Source organism: Rhipicephalus sanguineus, chromosome 1 (genome assembly GCF_013339695.2).
Source record: "Rhipicephalus sanguineus isolate Rsan-2018 chromosome 1, BIME_Rsan_1.4, whole genome shotgun sequence".
In the NCBI taxonomy this organism is placed as follows: Eukaryota; Metazoa; Arthropoda; class Arachnida; order Ixodida; family Ixodidae; genus Rhipicephalus; species Rhipicephalus sanguineus.
The window spans coordinates 307,280,033-307,302,492 of record NC_051176.1 but is presented as its reverse complement, the minus strand read 5'-3'; the positions used below and the strand labels follow the sequence as shown (position 1 = coordinate 307,302,492).

The 22,460-nt window shown below is 45.0% G+C and overlaps 1 protein-coding gene across 2 annotated transcripts in view; it reads left to right on the top strand.

Moving 5' to 3' along the window:
• The window catches only part of LOC119379410 (insulin-degrading enzyme), a 439,455-nt gene that overhangs the window by 312,141 nt on the left and 104,854 nt on the right, over window positions 1-22,460 (top strand). For both annotated transcript variants that reach the window (XM_049411974.1, XM_037648727.2), the window contains exons 21-22: window positions 15,765-15,876; window positions 22,091-22,258. In XM_049411974.1, the coding sequence (XP_049267931.1) occupies window positions 15,765-15,876; window positions 22,091-22,258 (280 nt within the window). The remainder of the gene's footprint in view (window positions 1-15,764; window positions 15,877-22,090; window positions 22,259-22,460) is intronic.

The window sequence follows — 22,460 nt, the reverse complement described above, 5'->3', positions numbered from 1 at the left end:
GCCTCCCTTGTGTTTGTTGTACAGACGGACGCTTGCTGGCCTTTCCACTTCAACATATTTTTTTTTGCTTCTTGTCGTAGCGTTTCGTGATGTCCACTGGTTCTGTTCCACAGCAGGAAGACAGCAGCGTAACTGATCTCGTGTCCATCCACTTCACGACTACCATTTTCCCATCAGCGCTCACTCTCTCTTGGCTCGAACCACGGCCTTCAGCAAGAAGCTCTTTGCCGGACTTTAGGCTTATTTTGATTCTGTTTTTCATGACGGTACCATGACCGAACATTCCTTTTTCCAGAAGATGCTCGATTAACGGCACTGACATGAAAAATCTGTCGAAGCACATGATGGAGTTCTGCCCGCAAGGCATTGTGTCCGCAAGGCGTATCACAATTCCCCCACCAATTCCTAGATCTTTGTGCCCTGCAGGAATAGGTGTTGTAGCACCCTGATAAATTTGGAAGTCTAACACCCTACTAAATGTGTCGGCAAGAACAAAGTTCTTGAGCACTGTCGGGTTCGGCTTTCTGCGAACATACTGACAGTTCGTTCTTCCCGTAAACGGGATCATTTGTTCGTCAACACAAGCTGCATCTGACCTCGGAATTTTTAGGCAGGCTTTCCTCACGCGATCTAGAAGGGCTTGAACCTTCCAACACATGTTGTTTTCATCGTAGTCGGAGTCATTGTCGCAGACATGCAAAGCATTTCTAAGTCGGAAGAAGCGATCTCTAGGCATGGCATCAGCAATCAATGATACGCGAGTTGCTGCTGCCTAATACATGCGTGCCTGAGGAAACTTCAAGTTGCCCATTACGATATGCATACCAAACAGGGCCTTCGCCTCTTTAGTTGTGATATCCTGCGTGGTTACGTTTGTTTGAGCCCAGTACAAGTTCTGCTTGCTATGAATGTCCAAAAATCATCATCAAAATATTCTTTGAAGTATGTCAAAGGCGTTTCGGTCTCTTGACAAGGCCTTTCAGTTGATGGGCTTCCATCTTGACAGGGCCCTTCATTCGATATTTCATCTATGTCAATTGGAGGTGAAAATGGCTGTGCTGTCCATGACTGAGGTGCTTTTTTCCGTGAGCGCTCCGACGAAGACCTCTTAGCAGCCCTTTCATGTGTATCACTTTCGTGTTCGCTGCACGCATCTTCACTGCTTTCCTCGTCGTGAAGAAGAGACTCTGGCTCAAAATTTTCCGCTTTGTCACCCGAATCTGAATCGACATCAAGATCGGAGTCGTCTCCAAACAAAAGCTCCTGAATTTCCTCGTCACTGAGCTTCCTTTCTGCAAATAAACCCATGAAATGCTGCTAAGAACGAAGTTTTGAACAAAAACCCGTAATCACGAATATATTTACACATTATAAATGAAGTGACTTCAATTTAGATCAACAAAATTCGAAAACCACGCACAGCTGTCGCACACGGCGCTAAGCACGATGCATGCCAAATAAATCCTAGTGTCCAATGTACTGGACATAAATGAAATTTGGCACTACAAGCGAAATTCGCAATAAAAATGCTACGTTTTCACAACATCGTTTCAAGAGGCCATTAGGTAACTCACATGATTTAAATTATTTGAATTGCGCGAAGGCAGCTTGTAAAAAAAGTTCACTTACTTGAGCACCCCGCGTGCGCATCTTTCCTCGTGGACGACGCCATTATTTTGAAGCAGCCCCATTAGAAAATGCGGCTGTCAGAGGAAGTACACTAATAAAGATTTTACTCGTCTCCTATTAGCCCCGAGAAGTTGGGGTGGCGCCGCCTGGTGGGAGGCGTGGATGACGTCACGGCAAGGACTCTTTGATGCCCGCCGTGATGCGCCGGCATATCGCTTGCTTGCTTCGTGCGTTGTTCCGCTGTTTACGTTCGCTTTTTGTCTGTCTCAAGCTTCAGATGAATGACGAAAACAGCATCGATAATGTTCCTAGTAAAACGACAAAAAGTTTTATCCATTTTTTTTTTCAGTCTCCAGCTGTGCTCGCGCGCCGTCGTGCACATTTTGAAAGGGGTGATCAGGTTTGTCGTTGTGTCGCGCTGCTAACTTCGGGGATGGGTCTGATTCCCGACCACAGCAGCCGCATTCGGACGGGTGTGAAAATCAACATTCCTTTGCTTAGATACAGGAGCACGTTAAAGAATTGAGGCGGTCAAAATTAATCTGCAGCGTGTCTAACAATCATGTCGTGCTCTTGACACGCAAGACACCTTATTCACATTATTAGGGTGCGTTGTTCACGGGCGATTGCTTTAAAAAGTATGATGGCTTCGCCTCCACAAGTGTTATTTGCATCGGACGCATCCGCGATCGGCGGGAGAGCGTTCTTGCCCGTGTGCCAAGCCCCGCGCACGATTACGAGAACGATTGAGCCTCGTAAAATATCTCGAAAGCGCTCGCCCGAGAATACCGCAGCAGTTGGTGTGTTTGTTTTTCTTGTGTACTCGCTCACTAATCATGTTGTTTAGTTTCACGTTTTTCTAATTTCGCAACTTCATTTCACAACATAAAAAAAGTTGAGTTAATTGCGGAAACTCCTTATTGCTGTCACATTCTGTCTTCATGCAGCATCGTAGCATCATCAACCTTTATGTGGACATGACGTGCGAGACCATAATTCACTTATTAAGGCGAAGGACGTTTAATTAATACGTGGGCCACGTCACTGAGAGTGCCATCGAAACAGTTCAAAACGCTCATTTCGACTTTCAGGCGTTTGTTTTGCAGGCGATTGCTATCAACAGTGCTCCCACGTGAGTTTAACATTACCGCTTGTGACCTGACGGTTGATCGGACCAGCAGTTCAGCAAATCAGGGTATACGGCCACATAATCCCAGACGAGTGTTGAGAAGAATTGTTTATATAATCCAAGTACACCTCAGAATTTCCGAAACCATTGTGTGCGTGGCAGTGTTATTTTACTTAATTTTCCAGATGTATTAAGTGATTCTTTAGATAGACAGATTTATCTAAAGTCTCCTGTAGCAGAAAGCTCAATTCTGTCAAATCACCTAGATAATCTGCAAAGGCAGACATAACTTGCACGATAAACCACAATGTAGTTAGTGAATTGAAAACGTCCTAATTTAACTTGTAATCTTCGGGACGCGCGTTTTAACCGTGGAGTCTACGCCAAGTTATAATGAAGTTAGAACCATTAGCGTAAATTAATAAGCACCGATGTCTTGGAGTACGCGGTGAAAACAACGAACGTTTTGCTCTCGTGCATCACCTTTTTCACAGTGAATCTTCCGTTCGGACGGGAATTCGCCCATTATAAGCTATATTATCCGCACTTTCTAGAGCTTACTAAACTTTCGCTAATAGTGTAAACTTCCACCTTCTACCTTGGGAAATTCGCATCGCAAGAATGAGCAGTAATCACCACCGTATCGCGAAAGAGCGGGTACGCGGCGGGCGCAGAAAAAGGCGAGCCTCGGCAGCGGAGCAAGCGAGTCCTTGCTGTGACGTCACATCGCCGCGACTGCCGCGCCGCCAGTGTTCGTTCTTGGGGCTAATAGAAGCTGAAGAAGTGGTTTCGGTTCCAATTTTGGCTTTGCTTGCCTTTCTGCACCGCTTTTTTTGTTATGTCCAGTGCACTGGTCGCTGGGTCGGAAAGGGATATACCAATGCACTATAAACAATCAACCGCTTCTGTGATGACATGTTTCACTTTGTGGAGATCCGAGGCGCGCCCGAAGCCACTGCGTGGGCATTTCGCTGTTCCGCGAATCCTTTTCCCTCTCCCGTTCTCCCGCGACGGCAAGTGGCGTCATCTTGCGCTACGCGCCGGCTCTCGTGGTGGCGCTGCACGCGCTCTCGGAGCTGCGAGATTCGCCGTGACTGACGTGCCTGCACGCCGGGACGAACGCTCTCTCTCCTCGGGTGCCGCTGGGTAAGCACACGTTTCCTTCTGGTCCGACGTCCCCTTTGCGAATTGCCAGACTGTGGCCTGCCTCGGTGCCTTGGCATCCTTCCAGGCGTGTTTACCTCAGTGTTAGCTCCGGTTCGTACGTTAAGCCAAAGAGCGGTGCCTAGTGCTCATGCGCGGTCGTACCACGCCAAGCCGCACTTGCCGGAGGCCCACGCGTACGGAGATTGCCCTAGCTCTCGCGACCAGGCCCAGTGGTCACCGCGAGAGTGTGCAGCATAGCCGCGAGGGACCTTTTCCCGAGCAGCGTGTCAAAGCTCGCCTTGCCAGCTGCGATGTGCTCGCAGTGCCCCTTGGTGTATCGTCCGCGTGGGAAGCCCTTTGCTTCCCCGTGCCCTGGGAGCAGACGCTGTACTGTGTGTGTTGGGGTGCCACCGAAGGCAAATAAAGTGTTTGTGTGTGTTATCTCGAACACTGTGTTTATGCCGCGCGGTGCTCAACGCCTTTGCTAGCTGAGCGCACGCGGAGCGGTGCGCTAAACATAAGCAGGCGACGGTAGATGCGGCCCTGTGGCTCACTAAGCCTGAACCCGCGGTGGTCTTCGACTCTGGTGAGCATCGAGGCTACCACAACTTTCGTGTTATACCGATTCCTATGATGGAGGGATCAGCCATCTTTTTTTTTGGATTTATCCAAACACATGGTCCTTCGTGCAGCCTGAACAATGGGCACAGCATCGTTGAGCAGCCGTATCTTGTACTCGCGTTGTAAACACCCGGTCCCTTGAAAGAGCCGCGGGAACTGCCTAGCCACTTCTCCAGAAGGTGTCATCATGATGGATTCCACAGCGCGATGAAGCAGCCGTAGCTGCTCGCTGGCTTGCAGACCCAAGATGGCTTGGTGGTCCTTCTTGACAACGAAGAATTCTGTGATGATCTCTTGCTGACCTGCTTGCACAGGTGCTTTACACTTGCCTCAGTGTTTGATGATGCCACCTCCGTATGAACGCAGAACGGTGCCGCTGGGGTTGAGTGCGCCTACTTTAAACTTTCGAAAGAGCGAGATAGGCACCACGTTTGCCTGGGAACCAGTGTCGATCTTGAATGTCACCTCCCTCCCGCCAACTTTGGCCTGCAGACACCAGTCGCATTCATTGCTGACACTGCTGATAGCTACGTCAAGTACGTCGAAGTTATCATCGGGCTGTACTTCGTCAACTTCGATTTTCGCTTTGTAGCACGAAGCAAAGTGATTGGGTTTGCCGCATGAATAGCAAGTCTTGCCATAGGCGGGACGACGTCGAGGAGTGTGAGCACAGTTGCATCAACTGCATCTGGATACAGGCCTGGACCCTTGTGGTTTCAGCTGCCTTGTACAAGTCCACGGCTTTGTCGACTGTTAGCTTCTCCTGCAGCATTCTTTCTGGTAGTTTTGTAGAGTTCGTGCCGTATGATTTGGTCACGAATCATGTCGTCCTTACTGGTCCCAAAGTTATAGTACATGGCCTGCTTTTTCAGGGACCGAAGAAACTGTTCGAATGGCTCCGCTTTGCCCTGCATTTGGGACCGAAATGCGTACCGTTCATGAACTTATTTTTGTTGCACGACACAATACTCTTCAAACTTTCTGACGACCGTCGTGTAGTCCTCTTGGTTTTCCCCTTCGGCGAACGAAAAATTGTTGAACACTTCTGTTGCATCCTCACCGGCGATGCTAAGGAAGAGCGCTGTTTTTGCTGCTTCCGATGCTGGCTTGCTGGTCGTAGAAGTTGCTTGCAAAAAGAGTTCAAATTTCTGCTTGAACAGCTTCCAAGTTTGGCCATCACCTCCTGTTAGACGCAGTGGTTCTGGTGGCTTCAGGCACTCCATGTTTTGCTTCAAGTGGCACATAGATAGTAGCCACTGCAGGTCCTAGGCGTGCAGGCATTCCTCAATGATCCACAACCCCACTTCTGACACCATGTTTCATTTTGTGTCGAATGAAGTAACACACGCCGGTGTCAAGGAAGCAATGCGTAAACTGGTTATTGAACAATCGTATTTAAAGGGTAGTTTGGGCAAGGGGGTTAACAGAGAGAGAACACAGTTGTCACGTCAGAGGTACGACGGAGCTATGGCCTGTGCATGCTGATTGCTATACGATCAGAGCTCATACAGGTCCTTGAAAACCCTTGAATTTGAAAAGTACAGTTTTAAGGCCCTTGAAGGTCCTGGAATGGTGTCCTGTCCTTGAAAGCCCTTGAATTTTGGGACCAGTGCAGTCTAAAGTCCACATTGCAACCTGTTTTCTGTTGTAGATTACCAGCGATGCGGCAAACTTTTCATTTCAGAAACAATACACCATGCGAGTTTGCATGTAGTATTCTGTTTGTTCATGCCTTGTCCTGTCGTTCATTTCGTTCCTCACCTATCAGTCAGTGCATCTTGTCTTGCTTTCTCTCACTACTTATCTCCTTACGAGTTCACTCTTGCCTCCTGCATTTATGCTGCTTTTTTTCCCTGTCAAGCGAGCAGTGCATGTGGACAATGTCCAGCCTTGCTAATGCTAGAGAAGTCTCAGCACCTGTCCTGAACATTTGTTGTGTGTAGTGTCTTGGGAGGCGTTTGCTTAGGATTTTACGCTATATAAAAAAACGAAAAATGGCAATAACCTACAGGGCGTTTTTTTTTTACAGTACAGGTTTTTAATAAAAATTCTATCACAGTTAGGCTCCCGTCATTTTCGCACATGAACTCTATGTCGAGGCGGAAATACTTTTCCGCAGCTGAAATGATGGTGACGCGACGAATTCACAAAAAATCACTCATTAACTTTTTAATTATTGACTTGAGTGAAGTTGTTTACATTTGAAAGTTGTAGTGCATGATAATTTATGGCATACCCAGTTTTTAAAAATTGCCAAAGCTGCACGTAGTTCCGAGATGTTCGTCATGAAATTTCAAGGGCAAAATTGAAACTGATCGCGCCTGGCGTGCATGAAGCACGACTGTTCTGTTGCATCAGACCAGAACTACCTGTGACATGGAAGTGACGAAATTTGAATCAATGCGTGCCAAAGCAGAATCTGATCCAGAAATCAGCAAGCATTCTGTAATACACAACTAGACAACTTATTGTTTGTGTGCAATGTGTAGTACTTGTCTGTTTCTTTCTTAAACTATAAAGAGGCATGAAAAACTATTTCCCCTGTCTGCAAGAAGAAGTGCCACAGTTGCTGGCCCTGAGTTTTGTGCTTCCCAGATAAAGAAAATGTTGATATTGCGGTTTTTTGTGCACAGCTTGAAAGAAACAGACAAGCACCAAACACTACACGCAAAAGTAAGGCGATGCACTGGCACAAGTCAGATGACTTGCAGCTTTTCACGAAATAATACGGCTGCGGCATGCCTTCATTCAAATTTCGTCGCTTCCTTGTCACGGGTAGCTCCGGTCTGACGTAACAGAACGGCAGTGCTTTGTGCATGCTGGGCGCGATCAATTTTAATTTCACCTTTGAAATTCGATGACAATATCTCAAATGATGTGCAACTTTTGTGGTTTCTAAAGAATGACACAGTGCCATAAATGGGCACGCACTGCAACTTTGAAATATCAACACCTGAATGCGGGGGCTAAGTGGGCTTGTTGGTACGTACACGTAATTATTCCAAAACAGCGCAGAAACGGGACAAGAAGTGTAGTGTGGTATCTTTCTTGTCCCGTTTGTGCGCTGTTTTGGAATAATTATAAACACCTGCCCTCAGGTCAATAATTAAAAAGTTAATTAACGAGTTTTTGTTCATTTGTCGTAACAGTGATATTTCAGCCGCGGCAAGTATTTCCCCCTCGATGTAGAGCTCGTGTGCTTAAATGACAGGAGGCTTACTGTCATAGGATTTATATAAACAATCTGTATTGTATAAAAAGAAGACACCCTGTAAAGCTATACAGTAGACTCTCATTAAACGGAACCTGAAGGGGCCAGGAAAATGTGTTCCATTTAACAGGGGTTTCATTTACTGAGAGAGGAGCAGGCAGTACAGAATCCAAGTATGAAACCAATCATATTAGGGTCAGTTGTTCCGTTTAAGCAGCAGTTCCATGTAAGAGATTTCCGTTTACTGAGAGTCTGCTGTAGTTCTAGACGTAAGGCCTCTCTACTTTCCTACAAAAGTTAGATTTTGCCTTCTTAATGAAGGAAGGCAGTTAGTGGCAACGCCTTTATAATATATCATATTTTTGTGCCTCATTGAAAAGTACGGGCGGTGCTTGAGCCAGTGATTTTTTTTTCTTTTGTGAGAAAGATTACATGAAATGACATTCTGGGCTCTACCAGAGTCATTCAATGCTTCTTATGGTCACGAAACTGCCGCGTCAGTTTCATATGGAGCCAGCGGCCGCCGCCAGAGGCGCAGCTGTGCTTGAGAGGCGATGTGAACGCTGCTATTGCTGGGGTTGTGTGTGGGACAGCCTCGGTGTTTTAGCTTTCTAAACTTCCGCAACGGTCGCTTTGCTTTCACACCTTTACATTAACCACTCGGCATGCATAAATACATTCCTGAATGCGTTTTCTGTTTTAAAATGAGCACCCGGGAGGAAGAAAACCAGCATTGGACGCGTTATTCGAAGGTCGCAGGTTCGGTCCCAGCCGGCAGCAAGTTATCTTTTCGTCCACTTTACTTTCTTCACGTTTATATCCCAATTATTACAAATAACATCCCGTATACTTTCGTTGGCATTACTGTCTGTTAGTTCTCATTAATATTGTGTCTAACAAAGAAAAACAAGCCCTTAAAAGTAATCTTCTTTCCTTCAACTCAAGACACGCAGCTCGCGGTGGTATCATCCGAAAAAATACGAACATTCGGGCATTAACGAAAGAATACCAAGATATAATTACGACCGCCATAGCGGGGGACTTGTGACTGACTTTTTTCACCTAGGATCCTTTTAGGTGTACCTAACTTTCAGCGCACTGGTGTTGTTGCATGTCGACCCCATCGAAATGCGGCCACTACCGCCTCGCAAGCTCCTTTCGTCTCAACACTACGACACTACGATAGGTACAAATTTTTAACATTTCCGTCAAATTAAACACAGTGCATTCGCAGCAAAGTGCCAGCGGTGCCAGTTATATAAACATAAGCAAAAATACGAGCTGTTACACGCCCGTTCGTGTGGCTACGATGTGGTATAAACAGGGCGTCGGCGATGCTCGGAGCTCGTCACAGGACGACTCACGTGGTTGTGTGCATGGTGGTCACATTGTCAATGAGCGAGATAGAGGTTTGCTCTTCGTGAGATACGAAGGAAGTCCTTCAAAAATCCTTGGAACGGCGCCAGCCTTGAGCGTTGGTTTGTCGCGTTTCTGGGACACAGAGCTGCCGTTGATGTTAGTCATACGCAGTGACAATGTCTGAGGCGTTGAAATGGTTCGCACATACACGTGTATACTTCGACTCAAAGTTAAAATCGCCACTTTCCTGCCGCGGTATGGCCTGCTTCCCTTTCTCGCGCTGCTGCTTGTCTAATAGTAAAGAAAACAACGGCACCTTTCTGGTTCCCTTGTAGCCGGAACGGCACCCCGGCACACAACGTCTCTTAGGCATCCTAGTCCTGAGACAACGTTTCCGCTAACTTAAACATATCATATACAGCAGCTTGTCTCTCACTGCGCGAGTATTTCAATATGCGGACGGCGCAGACGACCGCCTTTGTGGCGCAGCGGCGGTGCATTGCGGCATTTTCGAGCAGCGTATGAAGCTCGCCCATAACGTGACGGCGCAGTTTCATGACCATAAAGAGAATTGAATGACTCTGGCTCTACTAAAGCACTGCAAATTCTTAAAAATAAGTCGCAAGTGGCTGTGCACGAACATTGCGATGACATGGAGTGACCTTATGTGCTCTCGTTCGGATTCGTTAACATCATTAGGATCACCAAGTCGCTGATGACGGCCAATCAGGTTGCTGCATGACAAGGGGTCATCGATGGTGTTGGCGGACTGTCACGTGATGTTGTGCGCACATTGGAGCAAGAGTAGCCATTGCCGCATGTGTTGTCGCAGCAAGCGTGTTGAGACGTGGGCCCTGCTTGATGTTAATTGACCGATCACCCGAAGATGATGGCAAGGGTCGCGAGCAAACTTGTGTTATGTTGAGTTCCTTTGTTTTGTCGCACAGTCCATGCCACTTTGTGAAGTTGAGGTATTAAATACTGTTTCAGTCGTGCCAACTTTCCTGGCTGCTACCTTTTTCTGGTGAGGGCTGCCTCAGGCCCTTGCAAAGAAAACAAGCCACTTCAGTGCAAATCTAGCAGTACCACTATTTTAGCTGGCAGCAGCACCAGAGCGTGCAATGTAGCCGCAATGTAGCCACTTTAATCAACAAGACCACAATTTCGATCAAGCCAAACTTTACATTCTACAAACAAACTTCCGGTCACCACGTGAGAGGAAATACATGGAATCGTATTTGATACACAAATTTCAATCCCTACACCCATCGGGAATAAATCTAGCTCGTGGTAATTTGGAATCCTTAAAAGCCATAGCATGATTCCTATAATATTAAGAGACATCAAGTACGCTCAGCTTTCAAAAACCTTAACCTATTCGCAAAATAAAATCCCGACCAGCTCCCATAATACACTATCAATATTCTTTTTTAATATCTCTTAACCTTGCATGTATAAATGTGCACATACGTGTAGATATTATTCTCTTAAGATGTTTTCATTTTCTAGTGAATCCGAACCACGGTTTCCTTCCCCCTTTCCGCGCTCCAAAGGCCGCTTCTGGCCAGCATTGTCACAGCCCTCGCTTTCTCAGGAAGTTCTACGAGTCTTATTCCGATTGTTCCCCCCCGCCGCCCCTCGTTCCTTTCAACTTTTTTTTTTCTTTTTTCCCCTCTTAGTTGACGGGCGCCCAATTTTTGGAAGCCACCGACGACACTGGATGCATATGCCAGCCAATTACTTCACCCATTAAGCAGGAGCTTGCTTTTCAGGCAACCCTTTCAATATCACTTAAAGTAGGCAGGCGGCATTTTAAACGTACGCCGCCCGAGTACCCTTTTTTTTTTTGTCGTCTGTAGCTGCCTTCCCCACCACCTTCTGCAGCTCCTTGGCGGACATTTAAACGTAAGCCGCCCGGTTTTTCTCCCCGCCTGTAGTTTCCTTCCTCACCACCTTCTGCAGCTCTTTGTGATGGCTGCACTCGCCCTCTCGCTTGGTTGTACCCCCCCCCCCCCCTTTTTTCTTTTTTTTTTCTTTCTTTGCAGCTACCTTTAACTCTGACATGGCAGACCCGAACGTGTTTGCAAACTCTCTTGAAATGTGACAAGGGCTACACTCCTCTGCTTTCGAGTTTCTCTCCTTCCAGGCAGAAATTACCAACAGCAACAGACGCGCCGCCGCTGGACATGACGTCATCACTAACCCCATAAAACTAACACGCCAGGGATGACAAGGCGCCTTTGACAAAGATAGGTCCCCTATCGAAACGTCGGCCAGCCTGATCTGAGGCACTTTCTCCTGTTTTGAAATCTGTAACGTGTACAACACATAGTAATTTTGAGATGCTGGCTTGAATAGGTGATAGAGGTGTGAACATTCTGTGCATCTGTTGAAAGAATAACTCTTGCATAACTCGCAAACACACTGAAATCTGGAAGCTTGTGCAGTCCTTTTCTCTCTGTGAGCCATCGATTTTTTGACTTAGCAGTGGGGAACATGAAGCTGCAATGCGGGACCAGCTGTCTTGGTTAATATGTCCAAGTTCACGAATAACTCCACAGAAGCTCGACACCCAATGCGATTTGCCCAAGGTGGTCATCTTGTGGCGCTCAATGTACGAAATGTTCGCATCACTCACTTGTGCTTTTGTAGCCAGTACAGTCATGACCAATAATATAGGGAACACTGAATTTGTGTTTAATCAATGATTGCTTGCAGTGTACCGATATGAATGACGTATCGAATGGAAAGAGATACCTTTGCACTTGAGCATTTAGTGTTATGAACATTTTTGTGCTTGCCAGCTGCGTTTAGCTTTTAAGACCTTTAAAAGGTAATATCAGTGTTCCTTTTCATGTTGCTCACAACTGTGCATACACACAGGCTTTTTGTAGTGCCTCGCTCATCTTCAATACTGTAGCTGGTTGGGGACATTTGACTGAGCTTGTGTAATAACTGCAGAGAAGAGATCTAAATGCACCATTCATGCTGTATGTCTTAAAAAACCAAATCCATAATAAGCAAAGATAACTCATTAGCTTACATTCAGACGATTCCAGACGCTTCACTGGCACTGGCTTAAAGGGACACTAAAGGCAAATAACTATTTATGTCAGAGTGAAAGCCCAATGTATGACAACTTCTAAAACGGCAATATTATCAACAGCAGTGCCCTACTTACCGAGAAATTAAGCTAAATGTATCACATGATGAGCGCCACGAGTGGGACATTTTCGAAGTGAACCCGATGACGTAGGGAAGTCGGCCTACAATAAATCACTAGTAATCAAACTAGCAGAAGTAAAAAAAGAACATTCCGAGCATCAAAAGACGTAATAAAATGCTGTTTGTTCGTTTCCGCTTGATTCATGGAAAACAAAACCTCCGTGGCGTTGCCATGGGGAACGGCGCGCGTGGTTCAAAGGTTTCGTTTTCGCCGAACTGTGCCTCGCCCGTCTCAGTGGTAGTTTCGGGATCGCGTACTGCCGTGCGTGTTTTGCGCGCTCGTGAAAGTCGCTCTGACAGAAAGTTCGACAAAATGCCGCATGCGTGTGATATTGCCGGATGCCCGAATGGTGCACAACGCCAGTGCTGCAGCAAGGAAACCGGTGTGTCTTTTCACTGGGTGCCGCGGAATGAACCCTTACGCTCGAAGTGGCTTAGTGTCATGCCATTGCGCCAGTGTGCTAAACAGTCTGCGTGTGTGCTCGCTGCACTTTCGTACTGAGGATTACGAGACCAACCGCAACTTGGTGACGGCTTTGAATGTGCCCATCCGAGCAAGTCTTTGCCGCAGCGCCGTTGTTGCTACTGTGGGTACAGTGGCTAGAACTGTGGGTCCCGCTACTTCCGCTCGGCTGCTACTAGTGTCGGCGGCCGCGCAGTAAAAGCGGGCAACGTTGGGCACGGCAGCAGTGACGTATGAGAGTCGTATTTTCGGGCGGGAGATTTGAAGCGCGCTAACGCGATGCGGACCACTAAAAACGTGATTTTATTTCAAAATAAGCACTTCCTTGGCACAAAAGCAGCGCTACGAGGTTTCTGGACCGCTATTTCAGCAATCAACGTCGACTTAATATTTGCCTTTAGTGTCCCTTTAAGTCAGAGCGTGCAGTGTGTGAGCAAAGTTTAAGCAAAGCATCCAGTGAAGCTTCAGCAATGATTGGATTTTGCACTATAAGTTCACATAAGGCAAGCACTTAAATCCAGAAGTGCAAAATTGGAATTGTTTATTATACTATTAATGCAGTGTTTTTATCATTTTTATAGGACAAATGGATATGAAGAATAAAACACTGTTAGCAGTATTTTTGCTTTTGTCAAAGTAGCTGCTTCTCACAATGTAACCATGAATTCAGCCAATAATGTCAGCGTTTCCATTGTGCCACGTCATATTGTTAAGGATGGCAGTGATTTGATAGGAAAGCATAAACAATGTTCTGAGCGATATAGCACATTTTATACTGCATGCAACTATAATACTTTGCCCAAGTGTGCACTACAGCATTGTCTTGCATCTGCTGTGGCTTATTCTCTATGTTTAAGGAGTATTTATTGCAAGGCCCCTTTTATTAAAATGTGTATATTTAGGTAATTAGTTTCAGCAGCTAGCTTCATTTTCATTGTGCGACCTTCTGCGAGGTTTTCCTGCCACCTTTAGCAGGGAACATACCCCGCCCTCCTCAGTGCTATTAGTTGTGCATATTACTAGGAATGGGCGAATAGTAAATTTGAGGTTCGAAGCGAATCCGAAGCGAATAGTGATTTAATTGAATAATTTCGAATCGAATAGTTCGAATAGTATGTATATGAACGGTGTGTCGTCATGTCGATGTATAACCAATAGAGGTGTTCCGCAAGGTTCAATTCTAGGGCCACTCTTGTTCTTAGCTTACATTAATGATCTGCCATCCATAACATCGGAAGATTGTATCCTTTACGCAGATGACGCTAACATATTTATAACAGCAAAAAACGAAGATATCCTATACCACAAAGCAACGACAGCCTTACAAAAATTATCATCCTGGCTTAATGCGAACAAACTACTCGCCAACAGCTCTAAGAGTAATTACATTATCTTTGCCCCCAAAAACACCCAGCTTACTTTAAGTAATCAGCTTAAAATGAATAACACAGTACTAGAAAGGGTTAGTAATACAAAATTTCTCGGTGTTGGACGCGCAGCTTTCATGGCACACACACGTACATGAGACAACACTTAAAATATACAGAAAAATACCCATTCTTTACAGGCTATGCTACATTTTCCCAATAAAGACAATGTTAACATTATATCATTCTTTTGTACATTCACACATCACGTATGCTATAGTAATTTATGGATTAACCTACCCGACAACACTGAAACCCCTCAAAATAGCACAGAACACAGCTGTGCGTGCCCTTCTCTCCATACCAAAAAGAGACTCAGCTTCATATGCTTATAGACTACTAAACATACAACCCATCACAGTTTGTGTCAGTTATCGTGTATTACTACTTGTCTACAAACTTTTGCATAACGCTGTTCAATGTCCGTCAATAGCATTAACATATCAAACGCCCACATATTCCTTACGTTCTACTTTAAGTAAACCATTATGCATACCCCGCATAAGGACTAACTACGGATCGCATTCATTTTCTTATATTGCATCAAAACTCTGGAATACTTTACCTTGTACCATCACAGCATCCACATCATTTCATTTGTATAAACAATGTGTTCGCGATCACCTGCAAAACTCACAACAGTAATACTTGAATTAATCAATATTACTTTGATTTCTTTGTGGTTATATGTATTTATGTATTGCTATGTATCTATATTGTATTTATTGTATTTCGTTGCACTTTTATGTACTTATATTGCTCTGTAGCTCGGCAGTACCTACTACTGTTAAAAAACAGACCCCTGCAACTGCCTTTCACTGGGCTCTGGGGTCCTACCTGTATAATAATAACCAGTCATTATATGTATGTTACACAATAAAACTGATTGAAAACTGATCGATTGATTGAGTACTCACCACATATTATTAGGAAAAATTGAGCATTTTCTTCGTGACCCTTGCACAATATTTTTAAGAATTGGAACTAGGTATGAGTGAATGTCACTTTTTTGGTTCGAAATGAAGTGGAAGAAACCTTTAATGGGGGGGGGGGGGGGTATCAAAATTTGAATAGCAGTAGGGTGCGAGTTATAAGTGGTACAATACGTTACCAGTTAAAAATTACCATACTTAGCGCATATAAGCCCATATAACACGCTGTTAAATTAAAAAAAAATATGTACACTTAACCTTGAAGTCTGGCTTCGTAGCAGTGCAGATTTCCCCTGGCAGGGTGGTTTCACGGTACAGCAACCCGACGCTGCAGTGAAACCACCTTTACAGGGGGTTATGTGCGGTCAAACATACAAATATTCGTTCACTTCGAATACTTCGAAATTTGGAACAATATAAATTCGTATCGAAGTGAATTCGAATACTTTAATATTCGTTCGAATATTCGAAACGTCCGAATATTCGCCCATCCCTATATATTACTTCTTTGGCTTTGTCAGTATTCTTTGAGAGCTGTAAGCTGCTGCTGCCACAAGCAGGCATATGGGCCTGCAGCTGGTTGAAATTGTTTTGTCTGACTATGAAATTTGGCCTTGTGCAGCGTGCCTTGGAGCTGGTTGGTATTGTGGAAAGAAGCCTGCAAGCCTCTGTGGGTACGAAGTCTCTTCTTCCGAGTGAACTGGTGGGACACAGGGAGCACCAGTTACTTGAGAGTATGTATATCCCCTTTTGTTTGTCAGAGCAATGCTTTAAAGTTACAGTAAAACCCCAAAAGCCACATTTCTGCTGTACTAACGTCACACGATATAGAGCTATTTTTCTAAATTGCAATAAATGATTCCTTGTGCCATCACCAATGACGCCACTAAATGTGGAGACAGCGCTTCATGCGGCTCTTTGACAGCTACCGCCCCCCTTGTTTTCTTGTGTCTCCCAGACTGTAGACAATCCCAACGAGGTGGCAGAAAATGTTGCAGGCTAGACTAGTTGCCACACGTCTGCTTTTCAATATGACTCTCAAGTGAACTCTTCCTGCACAACACCTTGATGGAAGCATCCACTTCTACCTTGGGGGGCGCACGTATGTGATGCAGGCAGCTCAGCAGAGGGCCTATATATCTTTGCACCAGACCATGATCTGCCAGTGCTGACAGAGGTACAAAGTAACGAATTGTGTCCGGCTTTTTGTGACGTCGTTCTGAACTGACCTTTAATCACTGCAGTGGTGCCACAGGCAAGCTTTGTTTGTTATATGTATAGTATCACGGTGTTCACGTGCACTTTTGTCCAATACAAAACAAATCAGACACATTGTGAGTTTGCATCTTGCATTAGGCCTGTTAGTTTTGTGAGCACAGTGTACTGTGCACCATTGTTGCGGAGTTGCCACTCCGGAATTGGAATGACTCCGGAATCATTCCATATTTTCACCACCCCGGAATGGAATGGGAATGGAATGGAGACTACGCTTGGAGGAATGGAATGGGAATGGAATTAAGTGCCTTTTGCACGGAATGGAATGGGAATGGAATTACGTCTTTTTCGAAAAATAGAGCTCGTTTTCGTCTACGCACTGTTTTTTAAACTTCAAGCATTAGTAATGCAGAGTCTCGGATTTAACAATAAAGCAAAGAGGGCATTGGGGAGGAACATATTTTGCTACACCCTTAATTACTACTACTGTAATATCATGCTCAAATTAGTTATGTAGACCTGAGTACATGTTTTTTTGAAGTCGAAGGCCACAATGCATTCTCTAGGTCCACCTTTAGTTAGCCAGAGCAAGGGGTAGGCACGATGTAAAAGTGTGAACAATCTGCTAATTTGTAAAAGAGAAACCGAGGCATAAGTTAGCGTACAGACAAATGCACTATCCCAGCAGATACCGAAGGGAGAACCAAATTATCCCTGCGTGTTGGTTCCCATTGATACTCCTACACGAAAGTGGCGAATACTCTATGTACAGCCTGATCTTTATCCCACGAGCAGTTTATTACCTGACACACATAAATAACATTTGGACAAGGAAGACATTGCATACCTGCGCACAGGCGAACACAAAGTTCTCCTCATCCAACCCATGCTTGCGAGGCGTGCTTGACAAGCGCGAGTGCTGACGCGCAGTGCGGCCCAGTGTTCTGTATTCGATGCAAAGACACAAGGTGCCAGACGAAGGAAACACAGCGCCGACCAAAAGTAAAAATATATTCTTAAAAAGACGTTTCGGCTCCCACACGGGAGCCTTGTTCACAAGGCTCCCGTGTGATTGTGATTGTGAACAAGGCTCCCGTGTGGGAGCCGAAACGTCTTTTTAAGAATATATTTTTACTTTTGGTCGGCGCTGTGTTTCCTTCGTCTATGTCTTTCCCCGGCCAGGCGGGTTTCCGCCAAACTCTCGACTTCACAAGGTGCCAGAGCGGTGCACTGTTCCAACTATTACCAGAAGATCTAGAGGGTTTTGATCCCCATTAACCAAATCTTAGTTTTCTCCATATTCATGACTGCTCCAGACGCGTGGCAAAACTGCTTAGTCTTCTTAAACGTTACTTTTGTCAGCATAAAAATACGCTATGTCGTCATTTTAGCATTAACACATTTAAGCTCAAACAATATTAAAATATCAACATTCGTTCAAACATGCTGACCATGCAAATACTATAGCTACACACTAAACATGGTTACCTATAATGTAACTTTTGGGCGTGAGTAACTTATGAAATAAAGGAAAGAAGATTACTCTTAAGGGCTCGTTTTTCTTTGTTAGACACAATACTAATGAGAACTAACAGACAGTAATGCCAAGGAAAGTATAGGGGGTGTTATTTGTGGTAATTAGAATATAAATGTGAAGAAAGTAAAGTGGACGAAAAGATAACCTGCCGCCGGCAGGGACCGAACCTGCGACCTTCGAATAACGCGTCCGATGCTCTACCACTGAGCTACGGCGGCGGTCATCTCCCCGTCCACTTGATGGGGTATATATGTGGATTGAAACTTAGGAGTGTCAGTCAGCGCCAGTCGCAGCCATGGCGGCGAGTGTGGAACACTCTTTTTTTGCCTTTTTGGCGTCACGTAGCACGCGATCTATTTACGAGCAGGCAACTGACCAATAATCCCTCGCATACTACCTGAAGGCATCATGTCTGCCAGAACGAGACCCTCGCTATGAATGAAGGAAAGAAGATTACTCTTAAGGGCTCGTTTTTCTTTGTTAGACACAATACTAATGAGAACTAACAGACAGTAATGCCAAGGAAAGTATAGGGGGTGTTATTTGTGGTAATTAGAATATAAATGTGAAGAAAGTAAAGTGGACGAAAAGATAACCTGCCGCCGGCAGGGACCGAACCTGCGACCTTCGAATAACGCGTCCGATGCTCTACCACTGAGCTACGGCGGCGGTCATCTCCCCGTCCACTTGATGGGGTATATATGTGGATTGAAACCTAGGAGTGTCAGTCAGCGCCAGTCGCAGCCATGGCGGCGAGTGTGGAACACTCTTTTTTTGCCTTTTTGGCGTCACGTAGCACGTGATCTATTTACGAGCAGGCAACTGACCAATAATCCCTCGCATACTACCCGAAGGCATCATGTCTGCCAGAACGAGACCCTCGCTATGAATGAAGGAAAGAAGATTACTCTTAAGGGCTCGTTTTTCTTTGTTAGACACAATACTAATGAGAACTAACAGACAGTAATGCCAAGGAAAGTATAGGGGGTGTTATTTGTGGTAATTAGAATATAAATGTGAAGAAAGTGGTGACTGATCCCTGCACCTGGAGACGTATTCCAAGAAAAGGCTGAGCCTGTCATCAGTGCGAGCCCCCTCCTCTGACTCGCTTCAGCTCAGTCACAAAGCATTTCTGTTAATATTTTGGAAGAATTTTTGTTTTATATAGCCACTGGTGGTGACCTGTGTTGCCCTCTTGGACCTTGTGTCGCTGAAAAAAAAAAAGGGAAGGCTCCTTTCTTGCTGCCGCTGTAATGGCCACGCATATTTCAACGACTTTCTACTTAGTAGACTAGCGGTTTGGCCTTGTTGATTTTGCAGTTTTGCTAAAGTGACATAGCGCGAAGCAGTATGGGGAACACATCAACAACGAAGACGAGTGTTTACTTCCAAGTGAAGATCTAGTGTTTCCTACAGACATAGGAAAAGCAGAAAGAAGAATGAACAAAACAAGGAATGCGAAATGCAACACAAAAAGACCCACTACGATCGCCGTGTGGCCGTGCTGGTGTTTTCCAAAAATGCTAACTCCCTTACGGTACAAGCGTGTAATACCCCTGACTGACACATGGGCAAAAATACTTTGCAGTAAACTCGTTTTGTTGCTCTGAAGGACCCTTTGGAGAGAGTTTGCGCTGATGACACATGGCACAGCACTCAGTTCTCAAGGTGGTTTGTGGCCTCCGCGATTAGCGTCGGTTTCACGGATGAGTGACGCAAGAAAAAAGAAAGAAGAGAAAAAAAAAGACACTGCTCTTTAAATTGGCGGTAGAGAACACATTTTTAAAACTACTCTGTTGGTTGGCACCCATTGTGCAGATTACAGTGCACCACACTATCAACAGTGCAAATGACACTGCCGGAATTCAACATGGAGGCGCTAGCGACTTGATGTTGGCGTACGAAGGAAGACGTCACTGCCACAGCAGTGCATTTTTGGGGGGCCACGCATATTTACAACGTCACAGAGGGGATTAATCGACACCTGGTGAGCCTTCGTTGAAAGTTCATGGGTAAAATACAGCACAAACCAGACGATTAACACAAGGAAGACACTGGACAGAGCGCTGACTTGAACTAACAGTTTATTCTTGGGCGAGCTTGCCTATTTATGAAAAACGATCAAAATCAGACAAGATGTCTCCCAAAAATCGTCTGGTTTGTGCTGTATTTTACCCATGAACTATGCATCACCAACTAGCCTGCCAGCAAATGTTATTGAAGTTCGTTGAAAGGCTGCGTTCTTAAGTTCTGCACACTGTATGCGAGAGAATACCCTGCACATTCGAAATGTGGATGCGGAATCCGCTTTTCCGAAAAGGAACATTGACGGGAGGGAGATACTTCTTTGTCTTGTTGTCTTGAGGTGGAGGTGGTCTCATGAACGACTTTCCGGAACTTGCCCCCTCGCATAAAGGACCCTACAGGGCCTGTTGTTGGCATGCTTAAGCAAGTGATCATTCAAACACATTCCAGTTCTGTCTGAACGTGCAGAATGGGGTGCGGGTAGAAGTGATGGGTGCGATTGCCCAATCCTCCCCCCGCCCTTGGATTCGCCACTGAACCGACATGGTTCTCTAACAAATTCCTGGGCAGCACACCAGCATTGGGCCAATCTTGGCTTAATGTTGGCAGAAATATTGTCCCTGCATATGATTGGATTGCATTTGGGGGTTCGTGCTACATCCAAAGCTGCATAAATTAGTGTTGATAACTAATCACCACCCAGTGTTGGCAAAATTATGGCTTCAGCCAACATTGTCCGCTGTACATATACCCAATATTGGCAAGCTTGCATAAACAGCTCCAACATTTTTTGCCAGTATTTTTCATTGGCTGTGCCAATATCTTTTCCAGCTTTTTCATTAGCTGTGTCACGTAATATGAGCTAGCGTTTTTACTCATACAATTAAGTGCATGTTGCCGAGGCTTTTGCCTCCAGGCAAAAAGCAAGGATGTTCAGTTGAGGAACTGTTGGGAGTAAAAAATAACTTTGTTCTCCATGTATACAATCCATATACAGTCGACACTCTCTAATACGTGTTTCATGAGACCGCAAGAAGGACCCACTGTAGTCGGGAAATGTATAACGCAAACATGTGGTTAAAATCGGTGGAAAACTGCTGCTAAATAATAAAACAGGCGCATTGAATGCGGCTTTCCATTTGAAGAATTTATTGATCACTTTATGGCTCGAGGGGTCACGATACATCGTAAGGGCTCATTATTTGAGCTCATACACTTGCTGCTGCACGGGATGTACGCATTCAGTGATTGTTTGCCTTGGTAATAATGAACTAATTGTTGAGGTTTTACATCCCAAAGCCACGGTATTATTGAGGGACGCTGTAGTGGAGGGCTCCAGAAACCTGATAATAGCAGTTAATAATTATTGATTATGGTGGAGTGCTATCCGTACGAAGTTGGGCCAACGACAGAATGCCCTGTGCATGTAAGTTCTTGTTTGGAGCAATTGTTCTTTATTTTTTTTTAGGATTAGGTGGCAGATTTTCCAGTTAGGTTTTTGTTTGAAATATTATTTTGATACTTGTCACTTGCAGAAACCACATGTGTCATGTTTGTCAATAATACCTCATCTAAATGCACATCTTATGTATAGCGATGAAGCCAGCATATGGCATTATTGCTGTGTAGAAAAGAGTCTGATTACAGGCTCCTTTCTGGCTTGTCTCTTTGTTCACTTGATAGCAACATTTCCTTTTTGCACTGCAATATAAATCTGCGCACCATAGTCATGCACTTACTGTTATTATACTGCTCCAAAGCACAATTTTTACCGCTCAGGATAGTCTCCAAAACTGCTTTCCAGTAATTGCTTCAAATCCTAAACTGGCTGGACAACTACTGAGCACTTAAAGCACAATACATCAATGAAGCAATTGGTTACTGTAAGTTACATTATGGTTAGAGCAGCGCAAACAACACGAAGAAAGAGACAACGAGCGCTTCAGTGCAAGCGCTCCTTGTCTCTTCCTTCGTCCGTGTAAACACTGCTTTAACCATAATGGAACCATACCAACTAGCCCAGTTGTCGACCTTGCTACTGTAAGTTAGTCATGACTCTAAACACCTTTTTGTCCCAATTAGTGCAAACTCTTGATTTTCTTTTTGGCACTCTCCTAAGTAATGACTAAAGCAGGCTGAACTTAAGCTTCTGCTTGATTATGATGTTGCAGGGGGCGAGTACATCTACGAGCAGGTGAATGAAGTCCATCACACGTCATCAATTCAAACGTACTTCCAGTGTGGGCCCCAGGAGACACGTGCTAACATGCTGGTGGAACTACTTTGCCAACTGATCACAGAACCTTGCTACAACATCCTGCGCACCCAAGAGCAGCTCGGTGGGGCTTTTGATGTTGTATGTTTTTGTTTAAGATGGTGGTGGTGCTTTTTAATCATAAAGATAGCTGGAGAATGAAGTGACTGTGATTGTCTTGCCTTAGATGATATGCTTTATTTTGTTCAAAGAATGGTTAGTTGATGATACAGTCAGGCCATGATTGACATGCATGCTGCTTTTATGACATTTCCTTGAAAAGTTTC